The sequence below is a fragment of the Cydia splendana genome, chromosome 12 (genome assembly GCF_910591565.1).
Source record: "Cydia splendana chromosome 12, ilCydSple1.2, whole genome shotgun sequence".
Classification (NCBI taxonomy): Eukaryota; Metazoa; Arthropoda; class Insecta; order Lepidoptera; family Tortricidae; genus Cydia; species Cydia splendana.
Genome location: NC_085971.1, coordinates 13,158,083 through 13,177,260, shown reverse-complemented (window position 1 = coordinate 13,177,260; position 19,178 = coordinate 13,158,083). Strand labels below are relative to the sequence as shown.

The 19,178-nt window shown below is 39.4% G+C and overlaps 2 protein-coding genes across 2 annotated transcripts in view; one reads left to right on the top strand and one right to left on the bottom strand.

Moving 5' to 3' along the window:
* The window catches only part of LOC134795503 (sodium/hydrogen exchanger 3), a 92,038-nt gene that overhangs the window by 17,677 nt on the left and 55,183 nt on the right, over window positions 1-19,178 (bottom strand). Inside the window, exons 3-4 of the mRNA XM_063767361.1 lie at window positions 4,795-5,058; window positions 1,871-2,096 (exon numbers count right to left, since the gene is read on the bottom strand). Coding sequence (XP_063623431.1) covers window positions 1,871-2,096; window positions 4,795-5,058 — 490 coding nt within the window. The remainder of the gene's footprint in view (window positions 1-1,870; window positions 2,097-4,794; window positions 5,059-19,178) is intronic.
* Window positions 12,728-15,007, top strand: LOC134795870 (uncharacterized). Its single transcript, XM_063767800.1, has one exon. The coding sequence runs from the start codon at window positions 12,983-12,985 to the stop codon at window positions 15,005-15,007; it is 2,025 nt and encodes a 674-aa protein (XP_063623870.1). The 5' UTR covers window positions 12,728-12,982.

Sequence of the window (19,178 nt, the reverse complement as noted above, 5' to 3'; positions counted from 1 at the left end):
AAATTGAAAGTGAATCCATAAGTTTAGATGCCATTTGATTAACTCCAAAACAGTGTATGTGTTACTTTTAATTAATATTTGACGAATCCAAAGGGAACTATTATGAGATAACTAAGTAATTGACTTTTAGCAATCAAAACCATGGAATAGTTTTCATGACTGTACACGTATATGCAAACATACAGCACCAAATTCATAGCATTATTTTCTAAGAGACTTTTCGATTTATATTTCATAGTTCATTCCTTGGTTCCTTCATGAAGTTATGCTTACCTATATAATACCTACTTTTATTACCTATTATTCACATAAAAGCAAATAAGTTCCTAACTTTTTCTAGAATTAAGTTGCATCTATTTTGCGGCATTTCCAGTCCTATGTGTATTTTTTTTATTTGTAAAAAATCTCTTGCGGGCTTACAGTTGAGTTGACCCCAAAACGCTTACAAGATAAAGGTATTGCATCAAGATCGTAAGACATCCCAAATCAAATTCATATCATAAGTAGAGGTGTTATCCGAGCACAAGTTCAATGTGGCTAAGTAGAGACATACAGATTACAGACTAGATCAAGATATCCTCCAATAGTGCCAATATTCATTTAGGTACTCTCCCGAAGGTCCGACTTCGATAGAAGTAATTTATTTGCTCAGTGCAGAGATCGGGTAAACCAATTTGCTTCACCGACTTATTGCCTTGATGTTATCGGTACTTACCTAGTTTTTCGATTTGATTTTAGCATCTTGGATGTCAAATATCACTGTTGCAAGACATCTTGTACATGAATAGAGTAAATAGGTTATGTTTTCATGTAACATATAGGTATGGTATAGATAAAAAAACGGACATGCTGTAAACCATACCTATCACATATTTTTAAATTGATCATAGGTATACATATATCTAAACATTTCGCAGTTATCTAAAATCAATCAGATCTATCCATTTGGAAACAAAGTAAACATAATAGACCCCTCATTCTAAAAGCATAATTGGCTTCGTTTCATCAATACAACGAAATTACGAATTATCCTGTCTTAGACAATTATTGCAGAACATGATCGTATTGATCATCGATAAAGTAGGTAATAGACAATAGTAGTTTGTGTTACAAGGGATCAAAATGATATATTTCCGTCAAGGGCGTACATTGAATCCTGAATGAAGCGATAGATTCTACAATCTACAATAGTAGAATTCTGAGCGTAATGAGGGATTCAAGTGTTAACGCCCACGACGAAATAATTTTGATACCGTGTGGCACATACTGCTTTTCACATCAACTATGAGGAAAATAAAAAAATCTTAGTGTTGACACAATCTGATGCTTAAACAGATTATTTAAGCTAAAAAAATAGTGTGCAAAAAAATTTAAAAATAGTGTAATAATAAATAATAATTACAGCCTATATACGTCCCACTGCTGGGCACAGGCCTCCTCTCATGTGCGAGAGGGCTTGGGCTATAGTCCCCACGCTAGCCCAATGCGGATTGGGGACTTCACATACACCTTTGAATTTCTTCGCAGATGTATGCAGGTTTCCTCACGATGTTTTCCTTCACCGAAAAGCTAGTGGTAAATATCAAATGATATTTCGTAAATAAGTTCCGAAAAACTCATTGGTACGAGCCAGGATTTGAACCCGCGACCTCCGGATTGAAAGTCGGCCACCACCGCTTCAAAAAATAGTGTGCTTGAACAGAAAAGTGTTACTTTGATCCCTCCTAGCAGGGAGGAAAAGTGCGACTTTGATCCCTCCTAGCAGGGAAGAAAAAGCTCTTTTCCGAATAGGTGGTGTGAAAAATGCATTTTTATCCTAAAACTTATGAACGCTTTTATAGGTAGGTATTTAAGGTTAGAATATCCTTACGTGTAAGCCTCAAACATGTGATACAGCACAACTGTGACCGCGTCGTTCAGTAGCGACTCCCCAAACACCACGATATACAGGACTTCGTCCACGTGGATCTCCTCGAACACCGCCAGCACAGCGACGGGGTCAACGGCCGATATTAGAGCGCTGAAGAGGAACATGTCTAGGAGAGGTGTTGTGCAGCCGAACATGCCGGTCTGTCCGCACGCCCATAGCGAGGCACCTGGGAAAAAACGTAATTACGGTTTATGATTCAGTGGTGTGGTAGTGGTAGTGGTAAATACATTACCACTACCACTACCACACCACTGAATCAGTCGGAATACCCAACTGGCGTGAAGTGACGCAGTATAGGGCATAGTGGCGCTCTCTTGTGTCGGAGGTCAAGATCCTTTTTGGGTCACTGAGCCAGTGAAGTAGTAGTAGTAATGGTATAGTTATGGTAACAATAATTTAAATTAGCTTTGACACATTCTCTGCCTACCGACCCGCTAGGTGGGTTCTCTGTGGTTGCGGAAGAGTGCCGCAGTGTCCTCGCCATATAGCGTTGAGCCGGCCAAGAGGAGTTTTAGTGGGTATACCGTGGGCCTCATTAGCCTATACGGGAGTCCCAAATAACCACCCACGCCCGTCCCCGCGCCTGGGTGGTATGCGTAACGCATTTCCCCTCTATAAAAAAAGGTGGGTTATCTGTTAATAGGCGCTATTCGCTACAAGGCGGTACATACGTATCAGCAGCTACGCTCGTAGCGCGTAGCGCGCGCTGGCAGTGAATGTGTTAAGTTTTCTGGTTGGGGGATTGAAAATCAGCGGTCTCGCTGAGTTTCGTCTATTTCACTACTAAAATATTTGTTCATTCTGCCTGATTGTTTTATTATAAATTAATAAAAAAATAAAAATATTTTTATTGACAAAAACAAGTTACAGGTAGGTGTTGAAGTCCCTGACTTCTGAGCTAGGTAAAGACCTGTGTTACAGAAGTCAGTGTCCTCTCCCAGACAATAGAAACTGTATGAAGAATATCAAATCTTATTATTAACTACCACATTTCCCATTTTGTTTTTGTTTTTAATTTTATATTTAAAGAAATTCATTATATTTATTTATAGGGCTTGTTTTGATACCAGAAAACAATGCCATTCTAGTAAGAGTACATAGCAATTACATTATATTTATATATATTTATTGTGTGTGTGTGTGTGTGTGTGTGTGTGTGTGTGTGTGTGTGTGTGTGTGCGTGCGTGCGTGCGTGCGTGCGTGCGTGCGTGCGTGCGTGCGTGCGTGCGTGCGTGCGTGCGTGTGTGTGTGTGTGTATATGAGTATATTAATGTAGGATGCTTTCAGTTTGATCATAGTCTAATGACAGCAACCAGGACTTAAGTTTTCTCTTACACTCATATTTAGGTAGGGGATAGATATTTAGAGTTTTGTTAATTTTATTATATATAAAGATGCTCATAAAACCTGCCGTCTGGCAGTAGCCAGTCTGCATTTATATGGTGCACATACATTTGTCATTGTTCGCTTACTTGTAATTTTATTTTGATCATAGGGGGTAAGCTTATGTTGTTTTAACGTTAAGAGTAATATATATATAGTTGTCTGACAGATAGCAATTGACATTGTTTATAATTGGACACCCAGCCGCAAAATTGCATGACCACATTATGAATGAATTTATTATGCCATTTTAATAGCTCGCTGTACGTGTACTTTAAATTTGTGTGGGTAAATAAAATAAATATCTTTTAAGTAATAAAATTTAAATTTTAGTAGGACCAAGTTTTAAAAAACTATGTATTTTGAAGTTTGCACATAAAAAAATTGTCATCAGCATTAACAAAAACTTGTGCATACTAGTTTGTTTGATCACTTCCAGAAAACTAATTAGATTCATTTGATACTTATCAATGTAGCCATAAAACTGTTATCACAATAATCGTAAAATTTAGTATGAGCCACCTCAGTTTCAACGATACAGCGCTACGTTTTACAGGCACTTCAAGAGGATCATAAAAGTTGACAGTCTTAACATATAGAAGATGTTTATCTCACGAAAGCAGAATGATCTTACAAGGGACTAGATATACCTACCTACTTCAACATTGTCTTTCTGTGCGTAATGGTGCGGACAGATCTGGCGAATAAGTCGCTTGCATGCTATTCAAGACAACACTGCGAAAGGATCACAGGCCGCGTGCATTTTGCATAGCGTGCTAGTGGAGTATTTGCCAGATTTGGACGCATCCAAACTAAGTTCGACAGGACTCAATTTAAGTTTAAGATATTTAAGTTTAATATGTTACTCAAGAATTATAAACCCGACGTCGTAAGACTCGTAAGGGGTTGTGAACAAATCACGCGAGGTGTTTTCGGCTAGATTTTGACCCCCCCTCGCCCTTGGTGATATTTGGTGAGGTTTTAGGCTACGCCCGCTCCCCCCACACAACCTCACGTGTATTTTTTTGAAATTTTTCCATTCGACCTAATTTTAAGATAAATAGTATTGTATATAGAAAATCTTGTTTATATTTCTATTTTCGTTAAATAGACTTGCTATTTTGAAATGCAGAGTGAAGATTTATGTTTAAAGAAATCGAGAAAAAGTATCTACTCATGTGGTAGGTTTTTTTTTCTTAGTTTCGTTCACTGTAGAAAAATACACGTGAGGTTTCCTTATACCCCCTCTCCCCCAACGTGATCTATCGTGATTTTTTCGTGACCCCCCCTCCCCCTATCGAACCTCGCGTGATTTGTGCACAAGCCCTAAGAGAAAGCTTTACTTAATATACTTAAAATATTTTCTGAATATAAAATGCACAAAACTTTATGATCACATCTAAATAAACGTCATAATTATTTGTCAATTTCGTGTTATTACCAATGCAACATATATTACGAATCAAGCCTTAAAATCTTACCTATAGTTAGCGTATTGAACACCGTTCCAACCACAGCGAATAGCAGTATAGTTCCAAGATGATCAAAGAACAGTCTGTTCGGCATAAAGTAGCCAGCATCTAGTATAATAGGCGGCAACATGTAGAGAAAGAAGGTGTCTGGAGTAAGTGGTTGAACGTGGACACTGTGCGTGCTGAGCAGCAAGGCACCGATGAGGACACCCACGAAGATCAGAAGGCAGGATTCAGGGAACATCCTCGAGAGTTTTGGCGCCATGTGGAAACCTGTAACAATGAGGACAATAGGTCAGTTTCTGAGGTAAATACTGACATGTTTGCTAAAAATAACAATTTACACATAAGATTTATTGGCACTGCCCTAAGCAAGAGCCTAAATTTACATGTTTTGCTAGAGTAAGATATATTTACGATGGCTTGACATATATTTGACACTTTACACCTACATAAAGCATGGACCTATATAATAGGGACAAGACATATTGTTCTATACGTACAATTGCTTATAGAAATAGCACCCATTTTGACGGCACACACATAAATATATATCTGTCTCGTTTTTACTCAGCACTGTAACCCATAGCAAAAAAAGATGACAGTATTTAGGTACGTACATAAAGTGTTCCATGAAAATACGTAAATACCTAATGCGGCCGAAAATCCGCCATGTTTAGTTCCCCAAATGTCATTGTCTGTCAGTTCAGCCGGTACTTGTCCTGTCAAAAAGTCGTGGTGAAAATTAAAATTATTAATTATCTTTCCATATTTTGCTTGTGATTGAAAATAATTGAAGCCAAATGTGAATAATTACGTCGCGAATATGCCAGTGTGTAGTGTATTAGGGTGCGGCATAAGAAAACCACCAAATCAGCCATCTTTAACCTTACACAGGTACGCTATCATTTACATGAAAAATATTGGTTATTGTTAATGATCCTGGGAAATGTAAGGATGTTTCACATTATAAATAGCAAGGTTCTTCTGTGCAGTTATAGATCATGAAGTGATTGGATTTATTTAACTATATTTTTACGCTTAAATAATGTAAACATTTCAGCTAGGGTTGTACTTTATTTATCGACTTTGATATCGATATATTATGATTGCCTATTTATATTTTCTTATTTTATCATGCTACCCCGCTTCAAACCAACTAAATTATCTTAATTTAATAATTAAATCATTTTTTATAGGTTACCAAGAAATGAACATAAAAAGAAAGTGTCTGGAGATGGAGATCCTGACCGACTCTCGGGAGCACTAGGGTAACTCGGGGCCGTGGGGTCGTTAATCCACAAGCTGCCCTGCGGGCTTTTTTATATCATTATTATATTTTTTTTATATAATTCGACATTAAGAGACCATATACTTACATATAGTTGTAATTTATAAAATGGTTAATGTATTGTTATTATTTTTGCTTGTATGTAAATTCAATGTTGACGTATAAAAATGCCCTTGTGGCCTATTTGCTGAATAAATGTTGAAGAAGTTGAAGAGCGGAAGTCATTCCTTATTTTTGTAATAAAAAAAATGTTCTGAAGGTGTTTTGTTTTTTTTTCACCCGTCGCTTAATAAGCTTGAATTTTGTATCGCTCTCACTTATAGATACGGCGCACCAAGGTCGAGGTGCAGTGCGGTAGTGTGTTACAGACTTTAGGGTTAGCAACACAACAAAATTGATTGTAATGGAGAGGTAAAGTCCAAGAAAAACACGTACACTTATTCTGACATCCAAAACAGATGGCGCTGTACTGCGCCATGTGTTTTGCGGTCACTAAGTTGTCAAACGACAACTTTTGATAATCAGAGTTACTCGCAATATGTATTGAGTAGTACAGCGTCATCTCGTTTACCTGTCAAAGAACCCCGTACCAAAGGTATGGAAAATGTGGTTTCAGTCAAATATTCTGAGATTTTGATATAATATAGATTTTAACGTCCTGAACAAAAGTATCTATGGGGGCTACCACTGTTGCCGAGTCCCTTTCAGAGTTACGACTGATTTTGGATCAGATAACAAATCATTAATTAGATGCAATTACCAACTATTTATTTAAACAATTGATATTAGATTGAACCTATATTGCGATATTTGCGATAAGCTGGCCATTTGACGAAAGATAAAATGACTGCAATGTCAACTTCAAACTCCGTCCTCTCGGCCAGGAGTCGGGCGTCAAGGTCTCACGTCCCACGGTATGGTGCCGACGAGGGCGCAAGCGGCTGCATGCCCTATGGTCTTGTATCGTCTTATAATGCACTGCGCAATCACTCTCTGAGGCCTTCGGAGGAGGGCCCTCGTTTTGTTGTTAAGCCTCCCAGCCCATATAGGTGCCCCGTATAGTGCCATGCTACGAATGACGTTCGCATATAGGCGTCGACATGGAGCTTGGGGGCCCCCTACATTGGGCAATAGTCGGCTCAGCGCCGAAGCGGCACCAACGAGCCGAGGAACCAAGTTGGTAAAATGTTCCTCAAACTCCCACTTGCTGTCCAAGACTAGGCCCAAGTATTTGATGTGGGCCCTCAGGGGGACCGCCTCACCCCCTACTGGGATCATATCGTTGGGCCGCAGTCTCCAGCTTCTTCCTCCGAAGACCACGGCGTCAGTCTTATTGAGGGACACGGCAAGCCCTAGGAGGTTGATGCGTCCCACCGTGAGTTCCGTTGCGACAGCGGCTCTCCTTAAGGTTTCCTGGAACTGTCTTCCCCTCACGGCCACCATTGTGTCATCGGCATAACAAATGGTGACCATGCGGGGAAGTTGCTCTCCCCTTGTTGCCCAGTCGAAGCCGATGTTCCAGAGCAGGGGCCCCAAATCCGACCCCTGCGGAACACCGCACTCCATCCGTCTTTCAAATCACAACAAGCACAGCAAGTGGGAGTTCGAGGAACATTTTACCAACTTGGTTCCTCGGCTCGTTGGTGCCGCTTTGGCGCTGAGCTGACTATTGCCCAATGTAGGGGGCCCCCAAGCTCCATGTCGACGCATATATGCGAACGTCATTCGTAGCATGGCACTATACGGGGCACCTATATGGGCTGGGAGGCTTAACAACAAAACGAGGGCCCTCCTCCGAAGGCCTCAGAGAGTGATTGCGCAGCGCATTATAAGAGGATACAAGACCATAGGGCATGCAGCCGCTTGCGCCCTCGCCGGCACCATACCGTAGGACATGGGACCTTGACGCCCGACTCCTGGCCGAGAGGACGGAGTTTGAGGTTGACATTGCAGTCATTTTATCTTTCGTCAAATGGCCAGCTTATCGCAAATATCGCAATATATGTTCAATCTAATGTCAATTGTTTAAATAAATAGTTGGTAATTGCATCTACTCGTAATTAATGATTTGTTATCTGATACAAAATCAGTCGTAACTCTGAAAGGGACTCGGCAACAGTGGTAGCCCCCATAGAGACTTTTGTTCAGGACGTTAAAATCTATATTATATCAAAATCTCAGAATATTTAACTGAAACCACATGTTCCATACTTTTGGTACGGGGTTCTTTGAAGCACGAAATTGTCCTAGACTCCACACATCTTACTCAATCAAAGTATCTTTTCACATAACAATATACTAATAAAGAATTTTTATTTATTTACTTACTTCCTATTAAAACATAAACTCCACAAATAATACATACTTAGTATTTTAAATAAAATGAGCCGAGAACGTTAAAAAGTTATCGATGTATCGATAAAACCTAGTGTAGTGAACCTCTTTCTTATAACATTTATTATTTTTCTATCCTATATGCCTAATTCATATTGTCATTCTCATACGTCATGTTTTGCTAATTAAAACCTACAGATTAGGTTTTGCCTATTATTTCAATTTAATTAGCAAACAAAACGACTAATTACGAATGGATAAGTATTTACGCCCTGAGCGCTTTGAAGGAGACCCATCGCAAAGCATCGCGGCCGCAGAATGGGAACATTGGAAGAAGACCTTCAACAACTTCCTCGCGGTGCAAGTTCTCTCTTCCGATCAGGTCAAGCTAAATATTTTAATCAATCATCTGTCTCCAAATGTCTATAACTACATAAGCGAGTGTCAAACTTACGAACAAGCAATACGCGTACTAGACGGGATTTACGTAAAACCTAAGAACATCCTTTACGCGCGTCATGCTCTCGCTACACGAAAGCAAAACAGTGAAGAGACAATCGACACATATATTCAAGCTCTGAAACAATTATCTAAAGACTGTGACTTCACTGCCGTCGATGGCAATACAAACCGGAACGACAATATCCGTGATGCCTTCATAGCAGGAATCTCTTCAACAAAAATAAGAGAAAGGCTTCTTGAGAACTTGAGCCTAACGTTAGATGAAGCACACAACCAAGCTCGTTCCCTAGAGATGGCAGAAGTCAACACATTACATTACAGCAGCACGACCCCTGTGAATGCAACTATTGAGAATATACGCAATACAGCTGGTCCAAGCGAAAACACTTCCGCTGCCGCGCCAGCCTTGCGCTCTAATCGAAAATGTTTCTTCTGCGGAGGACGTGTGCATCCACGCAAGACCTGTCCTGCCTTCGACGCTTCTTGTCAGCTTTGCAATAAGAAAGGACATTTCGCTAACGTATGTCGTAGCAAGAATCAAACCAGCGCTGCAATATCTGATACGAATAATGTCAGTTCCAGCATCGTCGCTGCATCACCGTCATCGTTACGCAGAACAACGATGCCTACGTACATCAACGGTATCAAAGCTGAAGTATTGCTAGATACTGGCAGTGCCAAGAGCTTTATGGATTCCAAATTTGCTAAGACATGTTCCTTGACAAGTAAGCCCAGCCAGCAGACAATATCCATGGCCTCGCTAAGTCATAGTGCACCAGTGGCAGGAGAAATAAGTATCGATCTTACATTGGGTAAGCATTCATATGAGAACTTACGGTTACTGCTAGTAGAAGATCTATGTTCCGACGTCATTATTGGCCTCGACGTATTGGCTCAACATTCTTCTATCGCATTCGATTTTGGCGGTCCGAGAGAACCCTTAGTTGTCTGTAATGTGGCTGCAGCGTCCGTGCCTGCAGTACCTTTATTTGCAAACCTAACGCCTGGATACAAACCGATTGCCATCAAGTCACGGCGGTACAGTGACGACGATCGACGCTTTATTGAGGAGGAGATAAAGAACCTTTTAAAGGAAGGTATCATCGAAGAAAGTAGGTCGCCGTGGCGAGCGCAGGTACTAATTACGAAATCTACAACCCATAAGAAACGTCTTGTAATCGACTACTCAAGAACTATTAATCAATACACTGAACTAGATGCTTACCCGCTTCCCTGCATTGAAGAATTGATTTCAAAAGTGGCTAAATACTCCGTCTTCAGCGCTATAGATTTGAAGAGTGCCTACCACCAGGTGCCAATTTTGCCAGAGGAGAGACATTTTACTGCGTTCGAAGCTGCCGGAAATCTTTACCAATTCCGCCGCATCCCTTTTGGTGTTACCAATGGAGTTTCTAGCTTCCAAAGAACCATAGATTGGCTTATTCGGACAGAAAATCTGGCAGGCACATTTGCCTATCTCGATGACATAACAATATGTGGCAAGTCACCTGAAGAGCATGATACGAACTTGCAAAACTTTCTGACAGCTGCTAAAAAGTATGGCCTGACTCTCAATGAATCCAAATCTATTTTTAAACAATCTTCCATTAATATACTTGGCTATACGATCGCTAATAATGTTATCAAACCTGACAGTGCCAGATTAGAGCCTCTTTTAAACTTACCTCCTCCTCATGACTTGCCCAGTATGCGCAGAGCCCTGGGCATGTTCGCACACTATTCAAAGTGGATACCAAACTTCTCTGAAAAAGTACACGAGCTAGCGAAAACAAAGACATTTCCACTAACCAATACAATGATTAAAGATTTCGGAGATCTTAAGAACTACATAGTAAAATCGTGTGTTCACGCCATTGCTGACAACGTTCCATTTACGGTTGAGACAGATGCATCGGAGCACTCGATTGCAGCGACGCTTTCACAGGCAGGCAGGCCTGTAGCATTCTATTCGAGAACACTCAATCAAAGTGAACAGAACCATTCGGCGATTGAGAAAGAAGCTTATGCGATCGTTGAATCCTTAAAGAAATGGCGGCATTTTCTCATCGGGAAGCTATTTCTGCTCATCACTGATCAGCGTTCTGTTTCCTTTATGTTTGACAAAAAACATACCAGTAAAATCAAAAATGAGAAAATTCAGCGTTGGCGCCTGGAGCTGTCTCCATAAAAATATGATATAGTGTACAGACCCGGCACGCAGAACCATGTAGCGGATGCCCTCTCCCGTGTCTGCGCCATCGTCGATACACCTGCGAAGCTGCAGTCTCTACATGAAGCTCTCTGTCACCCCGGAGTGACAAGAATGGCACATTGGGTTCGTTCCAAAAACTTGGCATATTCCATTGAAGAAATAAGGAACATGACGAACCAATGTCGCATCTGCTCAGAAGTTAAGCCTAGATTCTCTAAAGCAGATCCACAAAATAGACTAATAAAAGCTGTAGCGCCATTTGAAAGACTGAGCATGGATTTTAAAGGGCCGGTACCGTCTAGATCAAGTAACAAATACATTTTAACAGTGATCGATGAGTATTCCCGATTTCCGTTTGCCTTTCCATGCTCCGACATAAGCGCCAAAACTGTTATCAAACATTTAGACAGCATTTTTAGTATGTTTGGCATGCCTGCCTACGTACACTCCGATCGTGGGACATCGTTCTTGTCGGATGAGGTGAAGGACTATTTTAACTCCAGAGGAGTAGCAACAAGTCGTACGACGCCATACAATCCTCGAGGAAATGGCCAAGTCGAGAAACTGAATGGAACCCTGTGGAAATCTATTCAGCTAGCGCTCAAGTCTAGAAACCTACCAATAGAATGTTGGGAGGATGTCCTTCCGCAAGCGTTGCACTCAATACGTTCCCTGCTATGCACAACTACGAACTGCACGCCACATGAGAGGATGTTCCGCCATCCGCGAAAATCACCAAATGGAGAATCAATTCCGACATGGCTAACTAGCTCAAACAAGGTCCTTATGCGACGATTTAATCGAAAATCGAAGTACCAACCGTTAGTAGAAGAAGTGGAGGTAATAGAAACCAATCCCACGTATTCATACGTACGGACTGAGGATGGACGAGAGACGACTGTGTCCAACCGTCACCTAGCTCCTCTCGGGTGCTGTGAACGGAATATCCCTGGGGATAACGAGTATGTAGATAACGACCCCGAAAGAGCACAGTCACCGCCACCTTCATGTTCGCCACCGAATACGCCGAATTCATCACCGACTCACTCAGGCCAAGATTCGCCGTTCGCCACTCCGCTGTCGCAATCGCCATCCGAAACTCTGCAAGAAGTGCCAGAGCCACCGAGCCCTGATGGCAATGAACCCGCAGGTGCAGAGCAACCCCGGAGGTCTGGCAGAATCCGGAATTCGCCGAAGTATTTATCCGACTATATCTGGCCCGGGTGAATGTAGTGAACCTCTTTCTTATAACATTTATTATTTTTCTATCCTATATGCCTAATTCATATTGTCATTCTCATACGTCATGTTTTGCTAATTAAAACCTACAGATTAGGTTTTGCCTATTATTTCACCTAGTAACAGTAAAAATCTTCTGGGCAGCACTAAAACCGCCATGTTTAGTTCTAAGATGACGTCACAGTGGCACGCATTATTCGTTGACGTTTCACTTCCATAGGTTTCATATTTCAGTGACATAAAGCCATTCTCACAAAAAAAAGTTTAACCTATTATTTTATTTATGGTTTCACATCATTACTAGAGGAGTGTTCGGTTTGTAAAGAATACAAACTCTTACAAATCAGTGAAAAACTAATAAAAGTTTAAAATTTTGTCACGAAATGTCAAGGAGACTAAATAAAAATACGTAAAATTCAAAATTGTTGTAAAGTAAATAGGAGTCGTAATGTTAATACATGTGAAACTTTTTTAAGAATCATCATAATTAAAATTAAGCATTTTTAATATTTTCCAAATTGCGAAGTGTTCTATGATCAGTTTGATTAAATGATATCTAGAAACTAGACCAGAACTAATCTGGATCCGACATAAGTTCCAGAATAATATAAATTTTAGGGTCATACACTCAGAAAAGAAAAAAACAATCAGACCAGGTAATGAATGAAGAAGAATATGTCACTTATGAACGCTTTTATACACTTAATAAACAAAGTGCCAGTGAGTCGTGTGTGATGGCAGCTTCTGGCAGTAGTTTGTTTTACGATTTGGACAGTGTCGCAAAGAGTAATTCTTACAGCTACGAAACCGTAGGTTTATCGACGTTTAACATATTCAGGGCACTTAACAGGAAAGGCAACGAGTGGCCAAGAGCACCTTCTCAGCCTATACATATTGTTCAGGAATGCACTACACACATTAAACCCAGTTTAAAAACATGCGATCAAAAAGAAGAAAATTTAAATACGGGAAAAAATGATCTCCGTGAATGTGGACGGTCATCAGGAATATGTTTGAAAGATAGTATTGAAGACACTGAAAGTAGTAGTGACCCGAATGGTCCTCAAATTACACATTCTGTAGATACTAATACTGGAGTTAAAAATTATATCTCATATCAGGCCGAGCACCTCAAATTAGAAGGTCATAAAACAAAAAAAAAGGATCGCGAGAAACGCATTAAAGACTCATGTCTTGGTAATATAGATGGGCTTGGTTTTACTTGCAAATACAATGATACAGCTACTAAGGTCAAAACCAGCGAGTCTGTAGCTATAACAACTTCAACCTACAAAGAACAAGTAAGAACAAACATGTCGACCATGAATAAAACTCATTTGAAAATGGAGGAGAAACTTACATGCATGAGCGGCGATGGATTAGGCAAAAAATATACAGTTAACCTATCAAAACATGACACGTCTTGTATTATAATTTTGGATGAATACGATGTTGCAAAAATTAGTCATAGTCAGATATCAAATTCCCGCAAAAGTAGAGTCATGCTCGTGAACGTGTTAACAAATAAAGTTAGAATGAAACCAAAAAAAGTACGGGCTGTAAGGTGTCCTAACTGTCAGGAACATATAGAATTGGCTGTCAGTATAGAAGATGAAGCGAGTACAAGAGGTCAATCCAAAACGAATCGTAAATCGGAAACTGAGTTCACCTGTATGGCGGCCTCAAAAGACACATATCATCCAAAAATTTCAAAAGAATGTCCACATGGATGCGAGATGGTGCCACTTTGTCAAATACTACCCAAAATAAATTTTGACGCGTCTAGTATAAATCAGAATATCCGCACGAAAACGGCGACGCCTCGCTTCATTAAGATGACTAAAGCCTGCAGACATTATCCTCCATGCACTGCAGTCCCTTCATGTCAAAGGAACAATGTCTTAAAAGGCAATTATGAGTGCATCACACCTTGCAGCCATCGCCCTCGGTGTGTTAATCTGCCCCTATGCATTCCATTTTGTAAAAACCTGCAGTATGATGAAACGGCAAAACATTACGTAGATAAAGAGGAAAAAGCAAAAAATTGCTACATTCCTGCATTTCAATGTTTGCCTGTAAGTCAATATAAATTACTACAACCACATATTGTATCCCAAAAACCCAATGCATTTGATCGTCAAGCATATCATGTAGATCAGACTTACTTATCGTGTCAAGTTCCGCCATTAAATACAAAGCAACTTGACATTGCAACTAAATCTTGTCAATATGATTATCCAAAGCATGAGCCTAATGATGCGGCAAAAGAGGATGCAACTAATGCAAGCGTTATATATATCAGAGATGTTGGATGCCAATTTAAAAACTCCTCCTTTACACCACCCCATACGTCTTATTACCAAACACGAGTTTGTTATACTTCTAGCGCTTCCTTTGATCCTGGGAGTAAACGTTTGGACAATATATATACCAACCCCAAAGCTTTTACATGCGAGACATTGAAAATTTATGCGAAATCGAAAGCAAAATACAAGTCATCGACGAGTCTATCGCCGTCTTCCTCTAGTGTCACAACGACACAACGTGATTTATCTCTCAAGCCATCCTCTAAGACCAACACTGCTGTAGCACTCTGCATGTTGCGAAACGGTGAAGGGGGGTACGTGGTTCCGGTCAAGTCGAAACGAAGTGTTCTCAAAGGTAAATGTAAGAATAAATTGTGACGTTCCACGGGAAAAGGTACCTTATGAGGGTTTCTAGTTTCGGAGATATTAAATGTTTTGTAAAGAGGTGAAAAAATGCTCAATTTTTTTTTAATGTGTGATCTGAAACCTTAATGCGTAACGTTTGTTTACCTGTTTTTATTTTTGTTATAAGTTAGTTATAAGCCTAGTAATGTCGTCTCAGAGTTTAGTAGAAAAGGTACCTTATGGAAAAAAGATTGAAAATTCCCAAAAAAACTAGTCAATACGGGAAAAGAAGTTTGGTAGAGAACTGTATTAGCATTCTGCAAAACTAATTTGATAATTTCAGTTCTGGTTGGGGCGCCTCGCAAATATTATAACCGTACATAGACCGACATCACAAATCCAAGTAGACTGCTATTATACCAAAGTTACTCTCGTCAAGTCTTTCTTAACTAGAATAATCTTCATTTGGTTTGGTCGCATGCAGTAAATCAGCCATTAGTTTGCTGAAAAATGCCAATACCTACCCGACGCATTACCTTATGGAATATCTGAGGTCATTGAACCTCAATGCCGCTTATCTTCAATAGCAACCGAAATATATTATTGATAAGAAATAGACGATTTATACCATCTTAACCCCAAAATATTATTAGTTTATCCTAACTGTTCCATCATCATCATGCCTCATCATGTAACTTGACCACAAGGTACCTTTTCATTACATACAAATTATTGGTCTTTTTTAAGATTATTATGACGAAGAACTAATTAAATTGGGGGCAGTTTAATGTAAATTAATATTTTCTATTCATAAAAGATAAACTATAATATGATTGATATTTTGTAGTGATGTATTATTAGATTTATTTCCATAAGGTACCTTTTCGTAAATGTATGGAGCAAATACTGTTATTGTTATGTAAGTTTAAAGTGGCATAAGGGGTTAAATATAGTATTTAGTTGGGGTTTTAGGATTTATTTCATTTGAATGACAGAATTTCTTTCATATGTGCTCAGAAAAATTTATTGCGTGTCACATTAAAAGTAAAAATATTCAATTTTGTGATTTTATATGAAAAAGTCAGAAAATACATTTTCACCTCTAAATCGGTATTGTTTTTTGCTTAAACTGTCTGTCAGTGTCGTTTTCTAATAGATAAAATTTAAATCTTGAGAGCTCATTGCAATCAATCGTGAAAATGAAATAAAACTTTATTTTCAAGAGATTGGTTAGTATACACATAAATCAGTCGATATCAAAAGTTTCTATTTGCATTACAGAACAAGTCGCAATATTTTTTTAATCTCAGATATATAAGGCATTATTATTTGTAGTCAACTATGTAACTTACTTCAGGAACATAGTTTTTTAGGCGGCTAAACTTAAAACTTCCCCATCGTAAAGTTGCTCATTTCACAACATTATTTTCAAAAAATCATATCTCTGTAACTACGCAACCTAGAAGGTTGATCTTTTGTGTTATCGATAGCTTATTTATTGTAGATTACTGGGGTATGCATAACTCCATACCCGCCATAAGGTACCTTTGACCGTGGGACGTCACAATTTACTATTCAGCGTCGGCAAATATCTAAAGTCTTGTCCAACTTATGGTGTAGAAAACAAGGGTAATTTTACAAATAACAATTCAATGTCACTGTTTATATATTTTGGAAAAGTTGTGTAGTAAAATTTCCATATGATGGTTTCTTTCATATCGTTTTGTTGCTAATCATCAATTATCGTTATAATTGTGTTTTACCTCTCCGTACGAAGCATTTCTAAATATAGAAAACTACGCTATGGGTTCTACGACGTAGTGCTGTGTTAGCTTGTTGACAATAATGCCGTAAACGAGGGTAGTTTCTCGCCTCCGTGCCGACACCGGCGCCCGCGCCGAGTCATCGGGCGCGGAGGGCTGCAGCCCGCAGTCTGCGCCGGTCCGTCAACGTCAACGCAAGCTACTGATGACACTCCTCGGTACGGAGTGAAACATGTCGAGCGTTTTTCGACTTAGACTACGTGAGTGACCCGTTATCAATATACCGGCTCTAGCAGCAAGCAGTACGAAAGGTAAAGAGGCCAATTCTATTTCAACAATTTGTTATTGTTTTGTTCTTGTTATGATATGACATTGACAAGGCTCGTAGTGCATATCAAGGGCATCAATAAGTGGGAGCGAAATGCTTATATACTTATACAGGTGGGCTAAAAAATAACTGCATTCCCGTTGCCAGAGAGGTTTTGGGATTTATACTGTGCAACTTTTACTATTGGACCAACCCCGAAATCGCAAAAAAAATTTGGCTGTTTCATACATTTTGGCTGGTCAATTTTCTATGGGAGGGTACATTTTTAATGCGATTTCGGGGTTTGCCCCATAGTAAAAGTAGCTCAGTATAATCTCAAAATCTCCCTGGCAACGGGAATGCAGTTATTTTTTAACCACCGTGTATACGACACTAAAACGCGCCCACGCGGTGACGGTGAGCAGTCAGCGTTATTTAAAGGTACCATAACAACAAGATCAAAACCTTAACAGATTGTTGAGTTAGAATCGACCTCGAAACGTTACAGTTACTGAAACAGATTTATATATATTAGGGCCATCTTACATGCACAGATCAACCTAGCCCCAAACTAAGCAAAGCTTGTACAGTCAACTGTAAAAATATGGGTGTACAAATCATCTCAAAAATATGTCCCATAATTTTTATGTGAGTGAATTAAGAACTATGGGACATATTTTTGAGTAAGTTGTCTACACCCATATTTTTTACAGTTGACTGTACTATGGGTGCTAGGCGTCGATATAATACATAGAAAACACCCATGACTCAGGAACAAATATCTGTGCTCATCACACAAATAAATGCCCTTACCGGGATTTGAACCCAGGACCATCGGCTTCACAGGCAGGGTCACTACTCACTAGGCCAGACCGGTCGTCGATAATTTGATTAAAAGCGGCTGAGGGAACTGCGCATTTTAAGAGTATTAAGATCGCTTTCCGTTCTGAAATCTAGGTCACAGGTACCTTTCTGAAATCTCACAAGATCCAACTGTCGTTGAATTTTACATAACACGTTTTCCTTTAGGGCAAAGGTCATACTTACATACCTACTCTCCTTTAGATGTTAAATCAAAGCGTTTGCAAATCTGCTTCACCTCGAAGAATAATTATACCCACTTCTTACAAAATATCTAGTAAGTTTTAATACCTATATACTATCTAGCGACAAGTTTCTTAGGTTGGTATTCCATCTGTCCAATTTCTTGGTCCAATGTGCATTGCGTCTCACTCTCTCACTAAGCAAAAAGCAAAATACACATTGGTCAAAGAAATGAGGAGGCAAACTGACATTTTATCACGCCAGGTGGCGCCTCCATAATGCAGTTGCTGTCACTGTCAAATCCCATACATTTTTTCAAATAAATTGTAATCTTTCTCCTTTTTCTTTAAAATTCTCTAATATTCTGCGACAAATTGTGGAAATATAGGACCTCCTTTTTTCCCCAAGGACCCGATATGCATAAATCGGTGAGAAAAAGCTTTGAGTATCAAAAACTAAGGCAAATGACAAATACCGTTTTTATAGGCTGCATTTTAAGGAAGATAAATATTTTGGAAAGAGTAAATACACAGGTAAGCTAAGTTTTCATGAAGTAGTACATAATTTAGGGCATAATGGCTTGGCCACACATGCTGTACTCCATACGCATCACGACTTTGTGTACCTATCTGATGTGTCGAGGGCGGGCGTATATTAAATGCCTTCTTGTACATCCAGGTGATCTAGGTATACACCAAAGTTTTGTTTTCGATCGAACACTTGTTACACTTGTAATATAAGAGGAAAAACTGCACGTGAACCTTCGAAAATTTGAATAAACGGTAAAATACACAAGATAACCTCAAATATATTAAGTGATTATCTTTGTATCAATTAAGCCTTTTTTCCACCAACTGTAGCAGGGTAAATTTTTGAAGAGGGTGTTTTTTCGACATTTGTATGCCATCTTTTTATTTTTGAAAAATCTGATTTATAATTATCGTTTTAGGAAGGGTTCTTAAAGACAAAAAATATACTGGACGAGGCACCTCTGTACTTTTTATAGTTAGCTAGATATGGACGTTTAAAAATCGACATTTGTATGGCACTATTTAGCTATTTGTAAGGCGCTTTTGACATGTATAAGGCA

Bases quoted from the DNA above. Each gene is read 5' to 3' on its own strand.
- LOC134795870 (XM_063767800.1), top strand. From the start codon at position 12,983: ATGAATGAAGAAGAATATGTCACTTATGAACGCTTTTATACACTTAAT.